This window comes from Amblyomma mixtum, chromosome 8 (assembly GCF_055824585.1).
Source record: "Amblyomma mixtum isolate Tamu chromosome 8, ASM5582458v1, whole genome shotgun sequence".
NCBI classification, from domain to species: Eukaryota; Metazoa; Arthropoda; class Arachnida; order Ixodida; family Ixodidae; genus Amblyomma; species Amblyomma mixtum.
In genome coordinates this window covers 52,374,639-52,393,319 of record NC_143019.1, presented here as the reverse complement: position 1 = coordinate 52,393,319, position 18,681 = coordinate 52,374,639, and the positions used below count along the sequence as shown (strand labels likewise).

At 45.0% G+C, this 18,681-nt stretch overlaps 1 protein-coding gene across 1 annotated transcript; it reads left to right on the top strand.

Moving 5' to 3' along the window:
• The first annotated feature begins 1,843 nt into the window (after positions 1-1,843).
• On the top strand, positions 1,844-17,694 carry LOC149332431 (inter-alpha-trypsin inhibitor-like). Its single transcript, XM_089555748.1, has 4 exons — positions 1,844-2,033; positions 13,573-13,617; positions 15,275-15,532; positions 17,313-17,694. Exons 1-4 carry the CDS (start codon positions 1,961-1,963, stop codon positions 17,492-17,494), a joined length of 558 nt encoding a protein of 185 aa, XP_089411874.1. The 5' UTR covers positions 1,844-1,960; the 3' UTR covers positions 17,495-17,694.
• The last annotated feature ends 987 nt before the right edge of the window (positions 17,695-18,681 follow it).

Sequence of the window (18,681 nt, the reverse complement as noted above, 5' to 3'; positions counted from 1 at the left end):
TTTTACCTGCAGAATGCCACAAGTTATGATTATTTTCTAATACATACATCCCGGGTTTATAGAGATGACGGGTGAATATGTATATAAGAAGAACATTCCCGCCTCACAGGATCACATTTGCGACGGGTGTTCAATACCTTTTACCTCCCGAGCAGCAAATCTTTTTATTACAAAAAGAATTGAAACACTTTAAATTCAAATAGAAGCTTTCAATGTATGTTCGCAAGGCACTTTTAGATATCATCTTCAACAGAGGCTATTCATTGACATCGCTGACGCACTATCTTCTGTGATTTCTTCCCTTTTTTTTAAGGAAGCAGCTGTTCTGCCTCACAAACTTGCAGGCATTATCACACGCCGTCAAACTCTTGGCTCTTTCTCAATCTGAAGAGACAACTGAAAGGTTGCAACTCCGCGTCCTGCGAATATGTGACCAATGTCTTGCGTCTTTCGTAAAGTGAGCAGCCATCTCCTAAGATGGGAAATTAGTCAAGGCATGGCCACAGGAGTACGCATCTGAAGTGCCTCCTCAGTTCCGTACTCACCAGCCCGAACCAGCAGTCGTAAGCCTCCGGGCTTTACAGCATTACATTGTAATTTTAAAACTGCCAGTATATACATGCCGGCCTAAGAATGCATCGCTACTTGAGTACGACAGCAAGATGTCAGAAAAAAAAAAGCAAATTTCCTCAGTCAGTATGTCTCCAAAACGAAGCATACACTGATACCAGTACGTGCTATGCAATAACCAAGTTCTGCCATAACCATAACCCCTTGAACTCTCCGCTGTGGCTCAGTAGTTTTCATGGTGGAACAACAGCGCAAACTTAGAAAGAGAACACAAAAAGAGAGCGAAGACACTACAAGCGCTGAGAACACAGAACAAGAGGGAAGACACTACAAGCGCTGCATGAATTCACACCAACTAGCCCAAATGTCTGCTCTGCTCAGTAGCTAAGTTGTCCTCCTGGTAAGCACGTGGTCAGGGGATCAAATCTTGGTCGTTGGGGTCGCATTTCAATAGAGGCAAAGTGAAAAGGTGTCCGTATGCTGTGTCATGCCTCTGTACGTCAAAAAATCCTACAGAGCTCTCTGCCACTGCGTGTATATAAAAGTAGCTTCGCAATGCTAAACCTCATATTCAGTTGTATTTCATAACTTCTAGCAATGTACCCGCAACTCACCGTTTAGCGCAGAGCAAACTTCACTCCCAGGAATAGATTATGGTTTAGGGGGTTTAACGTCCCAAAGTGACTCAGGCTATGAAGGGAGTCAGTAGTGGAGGAGTTCCCCGGAAATTTCGACCACCTGGGGTTCTTTCACGTGTACTGACATCGCACAGTACACGGGCCTCTAGAATTTTCGCCTGCATCGGAATTCGGCCACCGCGGCCGGGATCGAACCCGCGTCTTTCGGGTCAGCAGCCGAATGCCATAACCACTGAGTCACCGCGGCGGCTCCAGGAATACATTAAATTAACGAAGAATGCGTCTTCTCTTTATTTGTACGTGCGTGGATCTTAGGGTGGCCAGGTGAACTAAAAATAAGCGACTTTAAAGCCTTGGAATATTCAGCAGGGTAAAATTCCTTGCTTTAACTTGGACGTTTTCTTTTCTGACAGTAAACCAGAGTATTTGTCGACTGAAAAATGAATATCTTTCGGACAAAGCCGTTTCGTCCTGAACTTCTGCTTCAGCAATCTTTCGCGGACAGCAGCTGGCTCTCACGAGAGTCGAACGACGCGCTTGAAGTTGAAGAAAAAACCGTTCGCGGCGCCGCAGAAAGTCGATAACCCATTGTGGGCAAGCACGGCAGGTGTTAAGTGAACAGCTCGAGAGGACAATGCGAACAACGGTGTGCGACCCTACTGCTGCTACGGACATCGCTTCTCTGTTCTAACAGAGCTGTGGACTTCGTGTTTCGCGGCTTTCCCCTTCGTCTGTGCGCGAACGGATTGGTAATGGTACCGACGGGAATAAGGTGGCTGAGAAATGGTGCTAGGAGTCGATTTAAACTTCTGGGAGTGACGAGCGGTGAGTGTTTTTCTATACCTGTTATTTGCAACGTGGTCTCTTCGTTGTTTCCAAACACCATATGCTGTTCTTGCTCTTACGTAGTCTGGTTCACGTACACCTGATGCTTATCCTGCGCCTTGTGAAGAATGTGCAAGGAATATTCTTTGGGGAAATTCGACACGCGTGATTAAAAAGAAACAAAGAAGTGGTCAATCAAACTGAAGGGCTTTCGCGGCATATCTTGTGCTTCACAATGCGATCGTATCACATAAAGGTTTGGTTTGGTTTGGTTTATGGGGTTTAACGTCCCAAAGCGACTCAGGCTATTAGAGACGCCGTAGTGAAGGGGTCCGGAAATTTCGACCACCTGGGGTTCTTTAACGTGCACTGACATCGCACAGTACACGGGCCTCTAGAATTTCGACCAAAGAAATTCAACCGCCGCAGCCGGGATCGAACCCACGTCTTTCGGGTCAGCAGCCGAGCACCATAACCACTGAGCCACCGCGGCGGCGTATCACATAAAGGGCTATTATGAAATGTACCTACGTCTGAAATGCCACTTCACCTGGATACAGCACTGCTGTATAGCAAGAATATTCTGTAGCTAAGCAGCCAGTTTCATGTAATATTTCGCGACAGTGTTCGGCCCCTTAACGAGGACAACGTACGATTCGCGCAGAAACACGAAGAACGGCCTTTACGGAATCCCCGCCGAACGTCTCAGGCTGCAGAGTAAGTCCTTGCCGTGCGATCAACGACACTATAAGAGCACCTGCATTTCAAGTGATTCTATGTAAACCCTGCTGTTATTAACTGGTAAACCCATATAAGCTGAAAAAAGTTTGACCAGCTCAAAAGCCCTGATAGTCGTGCATCATTTCGCGTGTTTTCTTTGCGTTCTCTCCTTATCACACGTGTCATTCGCAAGTTTTCTCACGTCTCATACACTTCCAATTCGATTACATGCAAATGGGGCATTGATTATTTCTTCTACATCACTGTAATGCTCGCAACGAACCGCACATTTACTCGAGAGCTAAAAACCTCGACGCCTTGTGCAGAAAAATGAAGAAAACAACAAGCATTCGGGCTACTTTGTCAGCAAAAAAAGATAGAGTGAGTCATAAATACGCTCAAAAATCCGAGGAGCACAAGAGTACCGTGCCAATTAGGTGCAAATATAACACCTCAGTATCCAACATTCTAAATCTGTTTCCAAGCACACGTAAAATAACGGTACACTAGCGCCAGTGGCCGAAATTCGGATGGCAGCGCAAATACACGGAAAGCTAGCAGCGTGGATTATCATACAAACTGGAGAGACTGATGTACATACAGGTGGTAGACAAGAGAAGGGAATGGACTTGGTCGAGACGTGTGAGAAAAGTAATCGATACCCCGTGGCGTTTTAAGGGGACACAATAGAATTCAAAGGGAATAAAAAGTAGCTGGGAGTAGAGAGATAGAGAGAGTCAGATGTTTTGATGAGATGAGGAGATCTGCACGGACAGAGTGGCCGGAACTGGCCCAGAGCATTGTTGTTGATGTTAGTGGCTATTTATTAATAAAAATAAAAATGTAAGCAAAAGAGGTTGCTAGCCGCGGCCTCATTGGAAATTCAGTACCACAAGCTTTGCCCGAGCTGCTGATTTATGCATGATGATAATGATTATTATGCCGATTAAGCACTGAAAGCGCACAAAATATGCGCTGCAGCCGTACTTCTCAGACTTGATTTTGCCAAAGAGTGGTTTTATGTTTTGTTTTTCGATAGTGATTCCACAGGAGAGGCACCAGTCGTCATCAGTGAAACGAAATTAGGGCAGGAAAGTGCAAAAAAGTAGCGGAAATATTTTAGCGCATTAATTGAGAGGCTTGCACAAAACAACAGGAAATAACGTAGTACGAGGTGATTACATTCCATTCAGTAATTCTTACCCTACAGCGCCCATTGGGCATCGTTAGCCCGCTACAACGATGAATTCGCGCACCGATGTCGGGGCCTTCCGCATTGCTTACGGGCACTCTGTGTGTTTGGCTTGCAATCGGAGGCCTTAAGCTTTGTTCTCGATGTAGTTTACATTTTCCCGCAGGACGACATTTTTTTTTTTTTTTTTTTCAACGCGCTGCGAAAACACATAGGCGCGGTACCACGCTCATTGCGCCCTAACGATGACTTCGCCGCTCGACTTCGGAGCCTTCCGTGTTGCTTGCGGGCACGCTTCGTCATTTGGCTTGTAGTTAACAAGCAAGTAAAGTTTCGTTTCGATGTTGTTTTCTTTTTGGTTTTTCATGCAAGGCGGCATTTTATAAACGCGCTCCGAAGACATTGTACCATCCAAGCCGCTTTGAAGCCTCTGCATGCACGATGCGCGCGCCAAAACGTACAAAATCTGAAGATTTAGATTTGTCTGCGAATGGTCTTTATCGACAATCCGAGCAGCTCTGAGTCTGAAGATGACGCCTTTCTCTCGGAATTCGGTTCTGCCTTCGACGACGACGGTGTAACCAGCTTGGAAAACAGGCGTCCGTACTCCGGTGCCTAACTAAAGGGTTTCCATTCACTGTTTTGTAGCAGTAAGATAGAACTACGAGTTTTTCACAGATAGTGACCAATAGAAACCAAACATCTTGCATATTTCAGAAAATTCTTTAAAATTTTTTTGTTTCAGTTACAAGCATGTCTTTACACGTTTTGTTCACTTTTTTCTTAAAATCTCGTTTTGGGCAGATAATATTTCTTTGCTGCAACGCGCAATTCGTTAATACAACGTATATGCCTAAAAGGAAATTTATTTACCTTTGTTTTCGTGTACACCATCAAACTTTAAATGCAATAGTTTTTACAGAAAAAAATATACTGCAACCTACACAAAAAAAATCGTTTTCGCCACAGCAGGAAAGGAGTTTAAGCCTTTTCCAAAAGAATACATCACCAGTGTTTGTTAATGATTCAAGCAGTTTTCGTGTACTTCATAAAATTTTAAATGCAATAGTTTAATCAGAAAAAAATATACTCGAACCCCCAAAAAATGGTCACGTTTACCACCGTAGGCAAGGAGTTTAAGCACATCCGAAAAAATTCGCCGCCAATCTTGGTTAATGATGCAAGTAGCTATTGCCATTAAACCGAGCGGTCCGGGGCTGATATTTTGCCGTCCGACAGCACATGCGAAGTTGTGTCCTTGCGAGTTATAACAGCTGGCCTAATATATTCGCGCTGACACCACTGTCGTGTCTCTTGCAAATTTTAGATATAAAGTGAGAATGTTGTATCTCGCAGAGACAACGCTAAGCTTCGAGAACACCGCGAAGTAAATCAATTACAGCGCTAGCTTCGCGCTCCTCCCCCTAGAACTTCAGCTTCAATTGTTATTCTGCGCATTACAATCTTTGTATAACAAATTGTTCTTATGCAAGGATGAACCACAATGAAATGTAGCCAGCACCAAGGCAAGAGGAAAGTAACTAACGACTAATGCTTCTTTACTTCAGGCTTTACTTTTATTAAAGTGGTCATATTTCTTATTGTGGTATATATGCTATGCATTGGACGCCCTACAGTCTAGCGAAACAAAAGGTGATCAAAGACAGTTCGGATAGAATTCTGTTCGATTCTATGTCTCTGTGCATGTATTAGCATTACACGTTTTCTTATCCGTTCCGTCTGTCGCCACGTAACGTACCTCTTAGTCCCGTCTGAAGCGTTGTTTCCCTCAAAGTTTGGACGCCTTAGGGAAGCAACACAAAGATACATTGTTTATACTGTCGATTCACTCCGCGAAAAAAGCTGCAAACATTTCTTCCGCCAATTATTTTTCTTTAATAATGCAATTTTTATTTGCTCTTGACAAATCCTTTACAAAAACCATAGTCTATGTCTCTCTTCCTTCCCCCTGCTTACAGAAAACGATTCGCTTTATATTTCAACTTCATCCGTCCATAGGTCACAGCTTTTATATAGTTCTGCACTCTTTATCCCTGGTACGGATTCAAATATTTGTAGTTCCACGCTCTGTAGCTCCTACATAGTGTTTATTCCCCCATGTATATCCTCCAAGCTTCAAATATCCAGTGGTTTAAAAACCTGCGAGTTCGACTAAGGTACATTAAACTAACTGACCTCCCCACAGTTACGTTCTGTTCGTGGTATTGAGGAAGAGAGAAATGAAATATTTAATTATTGCGCGAAAGCAATTCACGTGCTGCTTACACAAACTCTGCAGACCAGTTTTTTCTTTTTCCTCGGCCGCTTTTATGACACATCCTTATTTCAAGAAAGTTGCCAAATATCGGCAATCTGCTATTCCTAGTACAACGCTCTTGATCACATCGCCTAGGGTATCCCAGTGTACACTGTTGTTGAATTTTATAGTCCATTTCACTTTTCTCAGAAAGCTCACTCCTTTGAATTACCGGGTAGTCATTTCGTAAGACCTGAAATGACCATGTGTCTTTTATTAGGTTAGCAGTACAGTCCTCTTGCATCTCTCACCTGCAAGCCTGCCCTCTCAACCCTATGTCCACCTTCACCATCCAGGATTACCCACCCTCAAGAAGCCTGTACAACAGCGGAACGAAAAAACGACAGTCAACTCAAATTCAGTGACTCAGTGGGAAGGCGATCAATGTAAAAGCGAAATGTGCGACCAATAGTGGCAACGGAGATTCGATGCATCACATCGTATGATCGCCTGTGCATTTTTTGCTACAGGCAAGGCGCCTTCGTTCCCTGATGCGGGCAAGGAGATCAGATTCACTAGATGAAAAAATACTAGCAAACACTTAACTAATTTATCCCCTACCAAAATACTCATCGTATTCCTCGTTCGTTCGTGTGTTCTGTGTAAAATTGCTTTCGTCACCCCTGACGGCCTCTGTGAATTCACCGTGGTGCCATTCAGTCTCTGCAGCGTTCCCGCCACGTTTGAGGGACAAAAAGTGATTCAGAGCGCAAATTCTAATCGGAGGTAGTCTGAGGAAAAACTGCGCATGAACGATTTTGTTCACGGGGAAAATTGGGAGCAAGTTGTGTGGCCCCAGTGAGTTGTGTTTGTCTGGTTGTTGAAGGCTGAGCTATATTATGTATTGGAATGTTTACTTCTTGTGGCTGCATCGCGGAGTAACAAAAACCTTTTTAGTTTGGGGCGCACTTAGAGAAGTGGAATTTTACTTTAAATCACTGGCATTGTAGGAGAACCAAGTCTACTGTATTTCTTGAAAATTATTCAACTGCCTTTCTTTGAATAAGCTCAAGATAATTTTTGTTCTTTTTTGTGTGCAAATCCTAAATAATAGAAATATACTCGAGTTTAGTCCGGTTAAAAGTGTTATATGCCAAAAGTTTAATATTGGAAGAGGATCAACTAAGTTTTTGTTTAAAAGAAAGAAATTTGTAAAGACTGAACAGAAATTTGTGTGATGTGTCAATGGGTGTACTTCGCCAATTCAATTTATTGGTAAGCGTTAACCCTAAATACTTACAGCTGCACACTTCCCGACAGTGGCAGGCTTTTAAAAAGTAATGAAATGTGCTGATATGTTTTGTACTCGTTGCTCATCGTAGGGAGTTTTTTTAGATGTTTAACCTCATATCCAATCCACGCATCATTTGTTGACGTTGTCAAGAACCTTGGAGTACATCATGATTAGTGGTTTACCTCATCTCTTCAAACATAATGCAATAATCTGCAAATAATCTTATGGGCACAGAATTACAGACAATATGAGTAAGGTCATCAACCTAAATAAGAAACAGTGAAGGTCCCAGCACACTTTCCTGTGGTGGTGGTGAAAACTTTTATTTTGTGAAAAAGAGTTTGGGAGCCACAGAGTGGCCCCGCTACATGGTCGGCGTCCCTAGTCCGGGACACCGCACGACGAGGCCCCGTCTCTCGCCCGTTTCACCAGAGCCCTTTGGGACTCAAGCGAGGAGCAGTTGAGGAGGGCAGTCTCCCATGCCTCTCTGGAAGGGGTAGGGGAAGGGGGGAGGTGGGGATTTTGAGTACATGCCCACACCATGTGGAAGATACCACAGGTCTCCCCACAGTGTGGGCATCGCCCATCCGTGTTAGGATCGTAATGTTTTATTATTGCAGGACAGAGTAGAGTACCTGTCTGCAGGCGCCTTAAAGTTCGCTCCTCCGTCTTACTCAGCCCTTTTGCAGGGGCCGGGAAAAGGTGGTGGTTGTCGCTATAATGTGTTAATATTTCCCTGAATCGCAGCAGCGGCTGGTTAGTCTCCGAGCCAGAAGAGCTGGGATGAGGAGCCCGGTGAGTAAGCGCTCGGGCAGCCGCGTCAGCGGCCTCATTACCTCGTAAGCCCTGGTGGCCAGGAGCCCAAATGATTCGTTTGGGTGTTGGATCAGTGGCAGTCCGTCGTAGAATACAAGCAGCTAAGGGGGAGATCTCCCCTGCCAAGTAATGTTCACATGCTTTTCGGGAGTCCGTGACGATTATTCTCGAATTGGCGTGGGCGGCAGCAAGCGCTATCGCTACTTCCTCGGCCCGCATTGAATTCGGGGCTCGAAAGGAGAGTCCATCAACGTGTATTTCCTGGTGAACGACAGCGGCCGAGTAAAATCCCGTGGGCGATGGCCCTGCTACGTCTACATAATATACACCGGGTCGGGAGCCGTGTTGTCTCTCAAGAGCCCGAGCCCGCGCTTGTCGTCTGTTTTCATGCATGTCGGTGTCCATGTTACGGGGGAGCGGGGAGACCCAGAGCATATGGCGCCATAGTACTGGGATACGCTCCGCCTCCTCTGGAGTGCAGTCGTGTTGGATGTGTAAGCGGTTTAGCAGGCTGCGCCCAGGAGCCGTCTGCGTGAGCCGCGTGTATTGGTTCACGAGGTGGGCCTCCCGCAGCTCCTGGTAGGAGTTTAGCACCCCCAATGCCTTGAGTTTGGCATTAGAGGTAGCCACCGGGAGATCCAGGGCTCGCTTAGTTGCCTTGCGGATGATGGCGTCTATTCGCTTCGCGCCTCGTCTTGCTTAGTAGTGCGGAAATATGGCACGGCGTAGAGGATCCGGCTAGTCACGAAGGCATAGACGAGCCGAAGCGCGTCCCTGCCCCGCAGACCACCCCGCTTGTTGGAAACGCGGCGGATCATGCGCCCTACCTGTTCGCCTACTCTCTTGAGTTTCGCAATAGTGGAGTCCGGTCTGAGTCTCTGGTGAATGAAAAGGCCCAGAATACGGAGCTCCTCCACCTCTCTAATAGGACCTCCTGACAGAGAGATGTGTATTGCTGTCCTATCCTTTGGGTTCGCTCTGACATGCAGAAGCTCTGATTTCGCTGGAGCACATTGGAGCCCACAGTCATTAGCATACGCATCGACTATGGAAGCAGCCTTCTGAAGGCGGTCCTCCATGTCCCCAAGGCTCCCCTGAGTGGTCCAAATTGTAATATCATCTGCATATAACGCGTGTTGAATGCCTTCCACCCGGGCCAATTGGCTTGGGAGGCGCATCATAGCAATGTTGAACAGGAGCGGTGATAACACTGCTCCCTGAGGGGTACCCCGTGTTCCCATCATGTAAGGGCCGTATTCCTCGCCCTCAATCCGAAGAAAGGCCTGGCGATTAGACAAGAAATCTCTTACATACGCGTAGGTCCTAGCCCCACAATCGGTAGAACTCAAGTTGGCCAGGATGCTCCCGTGTTTCACACTGTCGAAAGCCCCTTTCAGATCAAGGGCGAGGATGGCTTTGTCATTGTGTTGCATAGTTGTGGGTCGTATTACATCCCTGTGCAGCTGGAGAAGGACATCCTGTGCAGACATGTGAGGGCGAAACCCGAACATGGTGACTGCAAAGAATCCCTTACTCTCCAGGTATGGAGAGAGGCGATCCCGTACCATCGTCTCCATAAGCTTGCCCGCACATGAGGTCAGTGATATGGGCCTCAGGTTGTCCGTATTCACGGCCTTACCTGTTTTAGGGTTTCCTGTGGAACACAAGAGGTGACACCCAACGACTTGGAAACGGTTCGATGCACATGAACAAACTACGTACCATTTTCTAATACTCTGGCTTATACATCATTTTCTTGTGGGGGACGGTATCGATAGCCTCAGAAAAATCTAAGAACAATATGTCTACTTGGTATAAATTGTTAAAAACGGTGATAGCTCATGAACAGTAGTCACCAACTGAGTAACTGTTGCCATTCTCTTCCGAAATCCATGCTGGAAAGGTGATATTAAACCTTAATCGCTGAAGAAATCCACTACGAGGCCTGCCACTATGTGTTCGAGAAGTTTACAGCAGCTACAAATAATTGATACAGACCGGCAATTAGATACAATTGTTCGATCTCCTAACTTGTGAACAGGAACATCTCGTGCTACTTTAGAGTCAAAATGTTGATCACAAGAACGTAAAGAATCTTCTGATATTCTGGCTAAAATTTTCATTGCCTGTAGAGCACAGGGTCTGAAAGAAGAGTTTGGAATGTCATGAGGTCATCAGCTTTCCTAAGTATCAAATTTATGTAGCATTGACAATCGGCGGACACCTGAAAGGAACGTTTCTAAGTTCTATATATCACTTCAGCTTTATGAGGACCGGTTTCGGGCCTAATACAGTTTGATAATAGAGACTAAAAAAATCAACGATTTCCCGGCCATTAGCTAATATGCTTCCATTCAGTTTTACTCTGTCTGTGACCTCCTTTCCTGGGATGGCGGGAACTGGGATTGGTATTTAAAAATGAGAGAAGTGTAACTATGCAACAGTAATTCTTTTTCGTGGTTGAACTTTGCGCTAACGTTCTTTGATTATTTAAATTACGCGGAAGAAGTTTTTTCTTGCCTGCAATGTCGCTTCAGCTTTCGTTTAAGGCCAATAATTTTCCAGCTGACCCCAGGGGTCGTTCCTCGGTAAGTTTTCTCTCAGAGGGATCAAACTGGGGACAAAAATGCTATTGTTTCTTTAAAAATATTCTACAGAACGTGAACATCTACACTGCCATTACTAAGTAATGCATTGCCTAGATAATCAACGATAGCCGTGCCTTTTGCTGGAGTAAAGTATCGGACACTATCAAGTGCAGCATTCTGAGATGTCTCTTTGCATTCAAGGAGCCGACAAAACGAAAACAAAAGGGAATCAAAAATACCGCGTTCAACACTCAAAAAAGCCACTGAAGAAATTTTAGCTTTAAAAAAATCTAGAACAGGGCCTCCACGGGAGAATTTTCTATGTGATCTAAATTCAATGCTACCACAATGTAGAAAATCGCATCATTAAATTCGCATTGCCAATGTGTCAAGCACTTCCAATACAAACCGGGCGAGTTGAAATGATCGGTTATTATGATATCACATTCAGGCTCAGCCAGCAGGCGATCATACAATGTTTAAAAAACAGAACAAAGCAAGCAGGATTTAGCCCATAATTATGCATACAAAAACAAGCTCTCTCGGTAACCGAGTGGGCCGCCGAGCCCACTGCACACCCCATAGATACCAACTATTGTAGAGAAAAGTTGACGGGTATGCATCATTAGGTGACAAGAATTCTTTTCAGCGAATACCGTCGTAATGATTTAATAACTGAACTTCTACATCGTGTTAGCCTACCAACAATAACTACACTCACGAAGTATACAAGTGCCTCAAAGATAATTGTTATGTTTATCAACGTCATGTAATACATTAAACAGGGATAAACAGAAAATGAATAATTGTTTAACATTCATTTAAAAGTTAGCATTGAAACACCCTGCCTTTTAAACTATAGAGGTTAGAGATTGGAATGCCTTGCCTTGGGATGTTAACCCAGCTTGGCTCCCCATGTTTTTTTGTAAGTTGTCTAGCATTGTTGGCTACTCTTCATGGCGTTGGATGTTCAGGAACGATGATATAGATAATCGCTTCATTGGAAATACTGCGGTAATGCACCTGCTTTTATTCTGTTCGTTCCTTTCGTTACCACCGCCAACCGCTGTTCGATGTTTCAGTTCACTGACAGATGTTTGCGATTTGTCTTTTTTCATTGTTCTGAACATTTATATTTTGTGCTACACTATGTCCCAGCGCTGTCACAGCCTGAGGGGAAGATAGCTACATGCTGTAAATAAATTTATAAAATGGTGCCATAATTCAACGGATTTCCCGCATTAAAGCCTCCGTTAGGTACAGTAGTCATCAGTCCTGCGTAGATAGCCCGTCGGGCAGTTTGAATACGAAGGAATGAAGGAAAACGGCAGCTTGCTCGGTAGCAAGGAGCAGAAATGACTGTTCTTTAAAAAAAAAAAAGGAAACCACCGGTAGACCTTGAAGCGTTCACGTGATAATAATGCAGAAGCATTGTAATTGTATTCCAACTACAATCCAATTCTGTTCTAGTCATATTTTAATTATACCCTAGTAATTATAGCTTAGATGTGTCTTCACTATGTAAACACGTAAAGTACTTCCTGCAACATATTTTGAAAAGGTATTTTTGATGCCCGGTCCGCCAACACCGGTATAGGCAGCAGAAGGCAATCTGTTCATCTCAAAAATCCTGTTTCTTTAGTGGCGTGCTTTTCTGAAACGATTGGTATAAAGAGAATGGGATTAGGCTCTCACTAGGAGAAAATGAACGTGATGTGCCATTTGATATGGAAATGCTGCCAGGCACACAGCATTTGGTAATGTAGAATTACTACTATACATGCCGATGTGGTTGAAAGAGCCGCAAAGCTGCAGCTATGAATTAGAGAGTAATTACTCATTAGCATCCACCTGAAGGCAAAAATACTGCTACATAGAAAAGCTGTACGGTTTTCTTTTGCAGCCGTATGAGTGCCTTCAGGTAAAGCAAGCTGTACAGCTTTCTCAGAAGCTTCGCAGTTGTAGGAAAAATATTTGAAATCTATTCCAACTTGGAGGTTTCCCTTAAATACATCCGACTAAAACCGCTCCCGCTTCGGGTTGTGGATCCATTCGGCCACGGCCGGCTATCTGCTAGCAGTTATATTAGTTAGATCAGTTAGATTAGTTGGTAGAGTGACTGTTCCGGACAGGTGATGGTCCTGGGTTTAACCTCTAGACTAGCAGGAATTTTTCAAATGCGAAGCTTCTGGGAAAGCTGTACAGCTTTTCTTTGTAGCCTTACGGCTGCGTTCAAGTAGATGTTCATGACCAATTACTTCCAAACCGAAATCTACTCCACACTGAGGGTTGCCGTCATAAAGGCGTATTTGAAATCAACGTGACTAATTGAGGAATACCATTTCTTTCCGCCGCTGTAGTGGCTGAGTGGTCGGGGTGGTTGAGTGTTTGTAGCGCTCGGCTCTTGATCCGAAAGACGTAGGTTCCATCCCGGCCGTGACGGTCGCATTTCGGCAGGGTCGGAGTGCCAGAGGTCCGTGTACTGTGCTATGTCAGTGCACGTTAAAGAACCCCAGGTGGTCGAAATTTCCGAAGCCCTTCACTTCGGAGTCCCCCATAGCCTGAGTCACTTTGGGACGTTAAAGGCCATAAATCAAGCGACATTTTTTTTCACTATGCCGTAGCATTTCAGGGTCTGAATTACATGCATTACAAAATATTTACATTTACAGGCACATACCTACTGGCCATATTGCTGGTGTTATCGGCGTGCCTCGGTAAGTGGCAATCAAAGACGCTTCATCGACGTCATTTCATATACATTTTCAGCGCTCAAAAAGTTAAGGGCATTTTCACCATAGGTGCATCAGTATAAAGGCCTTCACTGCAAAGGGTGATGACTTCACACTCTAACTCGATCATCAGCTAACTCGACCGTTTTCATGAAATGAATGCAGAGACGTAGATTAGGGAAAGTCGAGAACTTTGGATCAAAGTTGCACAATATTAAACATGAAGACATATATTGCAGCGAACTAATAAGGTAGCGGAGAGAGTTGTCAAGAATTTTCACCAATGTTTCAGGATACCTGCACTATGCTGCATTGATTCAACTGCAATCAATCACAGGTGCGTTCATCAGTCTATTGTATGTGATAGCACACTGCTATCTCATTGTGAGCGCTTGGAATGCCTCGTGCCAGACTCAGGCGGCAAATCGTTGCATGCTGCTGATATTACACTGCAAATTCTACTTCTAAATTCATTCATTTTATTTACTGATTTAAAATATTGTTCTCTCCATGTGAGACATCAGCATTTGCAGTTTAATCATGGAACAGAATGTGAAGAGGTGAACTTAGTTCACGAGTATTACTGAATCAGTGGCAAGCAGCTTATTTTTCTTTACTTTTGTAATTAATAAAACAACACTTCTGTAGGTTTGTGTTCTGCTGGAGGGTAGTGAACTTGAGAGTTTTGTGTAGGATAACTTAGCGGTGACAGGTCCTGATGTACTTAGTCACAGCAGCACTACTTTCAAGCCATATTAAGGTGTGTCTCGTTATTCTTAAAGGGGGAAATTTCTTTCCAATTCAATTCACGGTGTACAGTCTGTCAAAAGTAACCAGGCTCCATGGTTTGCTTCTCATTAGTATAACAGAGCCCTCGCGGCATCCCTAAAGATCAAAAAGTATTTTGAAGGTGAGAACAGGGGTTATTCTTACCATGCAGAGATTTAGAGCTTTAGGGCTGGCATAATATCTTGAATATACGACTGAGAAGAAAAAAACATGCAGCCTGGTTACTTTTAACAAAGACTGTACAAATGCATAAGACGGTGCAGCTATAATGCAGTGTCAATTTTGTCGCGACACAGTCAGTAGATGGTTAAACAAGAATGCAATCACGGCCTGTTGGTCGAACTCATGCATAAAAATAAACAAATTTGTCTCTCCGCTACAAAATTCTTTAGTAGTTGTGAAACCAACCAAATTTCTTGGAAAACCGTGGTAAGTGGTGTCATAGAAGTGGTGACAACTTGTCCAACTTCCTACATCTGGGCGCAACTCTGACATTCTGTTTGCCTTGTATTTCACACCACTTATACATCTTCCTCACCATGTTAATTTTTCGTCATCGGCTTTTTTTTTGTTCATTCCATGTTCATAATTTTACTCACGAGCCAGACACTAGCATAAAAGGCTTCCTTCCTGCCGCAGATTCATCCTCACTAAATTAAAAGTGCGGCAAAACGTACTTTTTATAACCAAGGGCATTCATGTCGTCGTACTCCTCGTCTTGTCGCTCCTGTTTTCTTATCACCCAACCTGCACTGCCTCGTTCGGCAACCCACCATCCTGTAGGCTCAATCTATCTCTCACATCATTATCATTGTCATCAAAAGCGCTGCTCATGCGTTGCCTCTGCCAACAGCCACGATCACGGCACAGGCCAACGTCGGCGCCAACGAGACAGCTGCCGACGGTGCTGCCGAGCTGCGTTCCAAGCCTCGCAATAAGACAGAGCCCAACTGCTTCGTGCCCCCCAATGCCGGGAAGTGCAACGGCAGGCTGTTCCGCTACTACTTCCACTGGGGCGTCGGCCGGTGCATCCGGTACGTGTACACCGGCTGCGACGGCACGGGAAACAACTTCAGAAGCAAACAGAAGTGCATGAGGACGTGCTGGTTCCGTGAGTATGCAGGTCTTCCTAATATTAAGGCGAAAGCCTTTAATGGCTCATATAGTCGGCCGTTAACAAAGCGTGTCACACGCGTGTAACTCGGGAACTAAAACAGCTAGAAGAAAACCAATGGTTGGTTCAGTTATAAGAGGAAAAAGTGAACCTTGAAGCAAAATTTCATGGCTGTGGAGCAATTAGTTAATTAATTATAGGCAAAAATGCCAAAATTGCGTCGAAATAGCGCGGACATCAATATATCCACGGCAATGGTGTGACGTCACATCCACCGGAAGTCGTCACAGCATAGTGAAAATTGTCGCAGAATGGTCGAAAAAACGTCGGATTTGTGCAAAATTAAATGGGAAAAGGTGTAATTAAGCGTAATTAACACTTAAGATCCCCGAAAGATGTATAATTTTGATATCGATATAGCCGCGGGAACGGTGTGACGTCCCATCCACCGGAAGTCGTCACGACATAGTGTTCTCTGCTTTTTTCAAGTAACTCTTTCTTTTGGTTTGGTTTATCGTCATGTACGACTTGGGGAATGACATTGTATCCAACAAAGGGCTTTACACACCTACAGATGTAAAAGGCATAGAGCGTCTCTATACTAGCTAGAAGGTATCTACGAACCCGTACCGTTACACACCCTCTACATACAGTTAAGACTCTTAACTGAACTAGCTGGTTGCTGGATCTATACATATTAACTAGCGCGAAAAAAATGTTGCAAATCGGAAATCATAGACCAGGATCACTTTCTGTGGCCTATGTGGTTGAGCATGCGCCTCGCATTCGTGAGGTGCAGGGTTCGATCCCCAGTGTCACCGGGTACCCAACGGTGATGCAATGGTTACAAGCTTCCTCTGGCCTGGTGCTCGCCTTATTACGGCGAAAGCCTCTAATGCCTCATCTTTGTCGACAGAAGGTTGTGAGCAGAGGTGTCACGCTTTTCGGTTGGTCAAAATGGTTGTGACGACAGAGTGCGCGGATTCGAAGTAATGAGGCCATCCACGGATGCCTGACTCCCCCTTTTGGAGCACACGACAACTAATAAAATAGTTGTCATCCGCTCCGACAGGGTGCGTAAGGCGTCCGTGGGTGACCACATTACATACCTCATTACTGCGATCAGAGCCATGGATACAGCCGAACTCATCGAAGCAGAGAGAGAGTCGTGCTAAAGAAGCAGTCATAGTGTGTAGTTGCAATGTGTAGTCAAAGTGTGTAGCCAAAAAAAGCGCTAGTACAGCACAAACAGTCTCGCAGTCAATGCCAAACAGTGCGCCAGGAAAGGCAATTTAGAGAGCCAAAGGGCCCCCTAAATGTGTTAGGGTGAAATGCTTGGGAAATGGGTCTTTGATCCCACCTTGAGCAAACGAAGATACCTTGTGCAATGGCTGTTTTTGGCCGCGGATGACCTCGCACCATAAAAATCCACCATAATCACTTTACAAGTCTAAAATCAGTTGAAAGTGTAGCGTGTGTCCTGTCGCATCTGTACTAGCTGTCCGCCTATTTTGTTTTTCGCGCTAGTTAATATGTGTTAGTCTTCTGTCTGTACAGAAATCTGTACAATGGAATTTCTCTAGAATTAAAATTTGGCGGATTCATAGCAGGAAGAGTAAGGACCCTGAGTCTTAATTAACAGTTTGATGACCCATGAACCAGACTGACCGCTTGGTGACTCCAGCAGAGTAATAAAGCTGTGCAGGTTGTTCTCTTCTGTAGTGGAGCGAGTAGTCTGTAGTTCAGTAGGTCTTGAATCGTCGTCTGCCTCTTCCAGAGAACTACAACATCTACTGCAAGCTTCCAATGGACCGAGGCCAGTGCGGCTCCTGGGTGGTGCGGTACCACTACGACAAAGAGAAGAACCACTGCTTCCCTTTCTGGTTTTCCGGCTGCGGCGGCAACCTGAACCGATTCCGCTCCGCCCAGGAATGCCGGGCGGTCTGCATCCCCGACTGACCGCGCGGGGGCGCCGCGGGCGCGGACAGGGCAGCTCATTGGACGCCGCCGACCATTGCGCTGCTACCGCGAAGCTCTGGCCCGTCCATGATGACTGCCCGCGTCGGCTTCGCGAAAGACACGTGCTCGTGCCTCCTTTCGAACGCGAACAGACTCCAGGGCCTGTGTGGCAAGACATAATGCATATGAAACGTAATAAAAACAGCGGAAACTTATGTCCTTCTCCCGTGTGCAACTGACGGAGACCGCAGCCTGCGCCACTATTAGCGCGTAGTTTCTTGTTTTCTAAGAGCGTTAGCTCTTACTCATCACGTTCCGAAATTTCGTGGGGTCTGCTACCACCCTGAGATCACAGCGCCATCTGTGGCAGCAACTACTCATCACGTTTCGGGATTTCGTGGGGTCTGCTACCACCCTGAGATCACAGCGCCATCTGTGACAGCAACTACTCCTCACGTTTCGAGATTCCGTGGAGTCTGCTACCACCATAGAGTTTTTTACTATTACCTAGAGGGAAAGCTGGCAGCCCGTTTATGGGAGTTTGCATGGAGATCCCTCGAGACCACTTCAGCCACCATGGGCGCCCAAAGTCGAAAAGGTGGGAAATAAACGCTATTCGATAATCAAGAATGTCCTAACGTTCAATATCGTGCCTGTAAATTGCAAAAAACGAGCAGAAAAGCATTTAAGTGAAAAGTTCGCCAAAAATAAGGGATGGCTAGCTCTCCTATTGGCGAAGTAATGAACACTACAAAAACTAATATTTCGTAATTAACAGGCGCACCTTTAAAAGTAAATATGTTTTCAAGAAAAACGTTGTTGCTTAAACACTATAAGAGGTTTTTAATGGTATTTCAGAAAAGTGAAACCTTTTGTTGGCGTCGTGTGTCGTCGCGTTTTCATTACTATGGGTTTTGCACACTGCGTTCGCGCGAAAGTCGTCTGCGCACACACGGATCAGCGAACCTTTACTCATTTATTAAGGCATCCTCATTTATCATTACATGCCGTTTTATGCCCTGAGGCAATCAACATCGCATTAAAAAAAACAGCGTTTTCGGAAGGAAATGTTTTAGTAGTGCCACTCTATGTTCCCGAAAAATTACGACTGTGCCGCAACAAGTAGCTCACCGCCCCATGATGCTTTGAGCGTCCATGGTGGCTGAAGTGCAGCGCCGTCAGCTTTC

What these genes read in the sequence shown, in the direction of transcription:
- LOC149332431 (XM_089555748.1), top strand. Translation starts at nt 1,961, where the DNA reads ATGGTACCGACGGGAATAAGGTGGCTGAGAAATGGTGCTAGGAGTCGA. An exon ending in ACTTCTGGGAGTGACGAGCG is followed by an intron (nt 2,034 to 13,572) that starts GTGAGTGTTTTT and finishes TTACATTTACAG; the next exon opens with GCACATACCTACTGGCCATA. An exon ending in GGTGTTATCGGCGTGCCTCG is followed by an intron (nt 13,618 to 15,274) that starts GTAAGTGGCAAT and finishes CTCTGCCAACAG; the next exon opens with CCACGATCACGGCACAGGCC.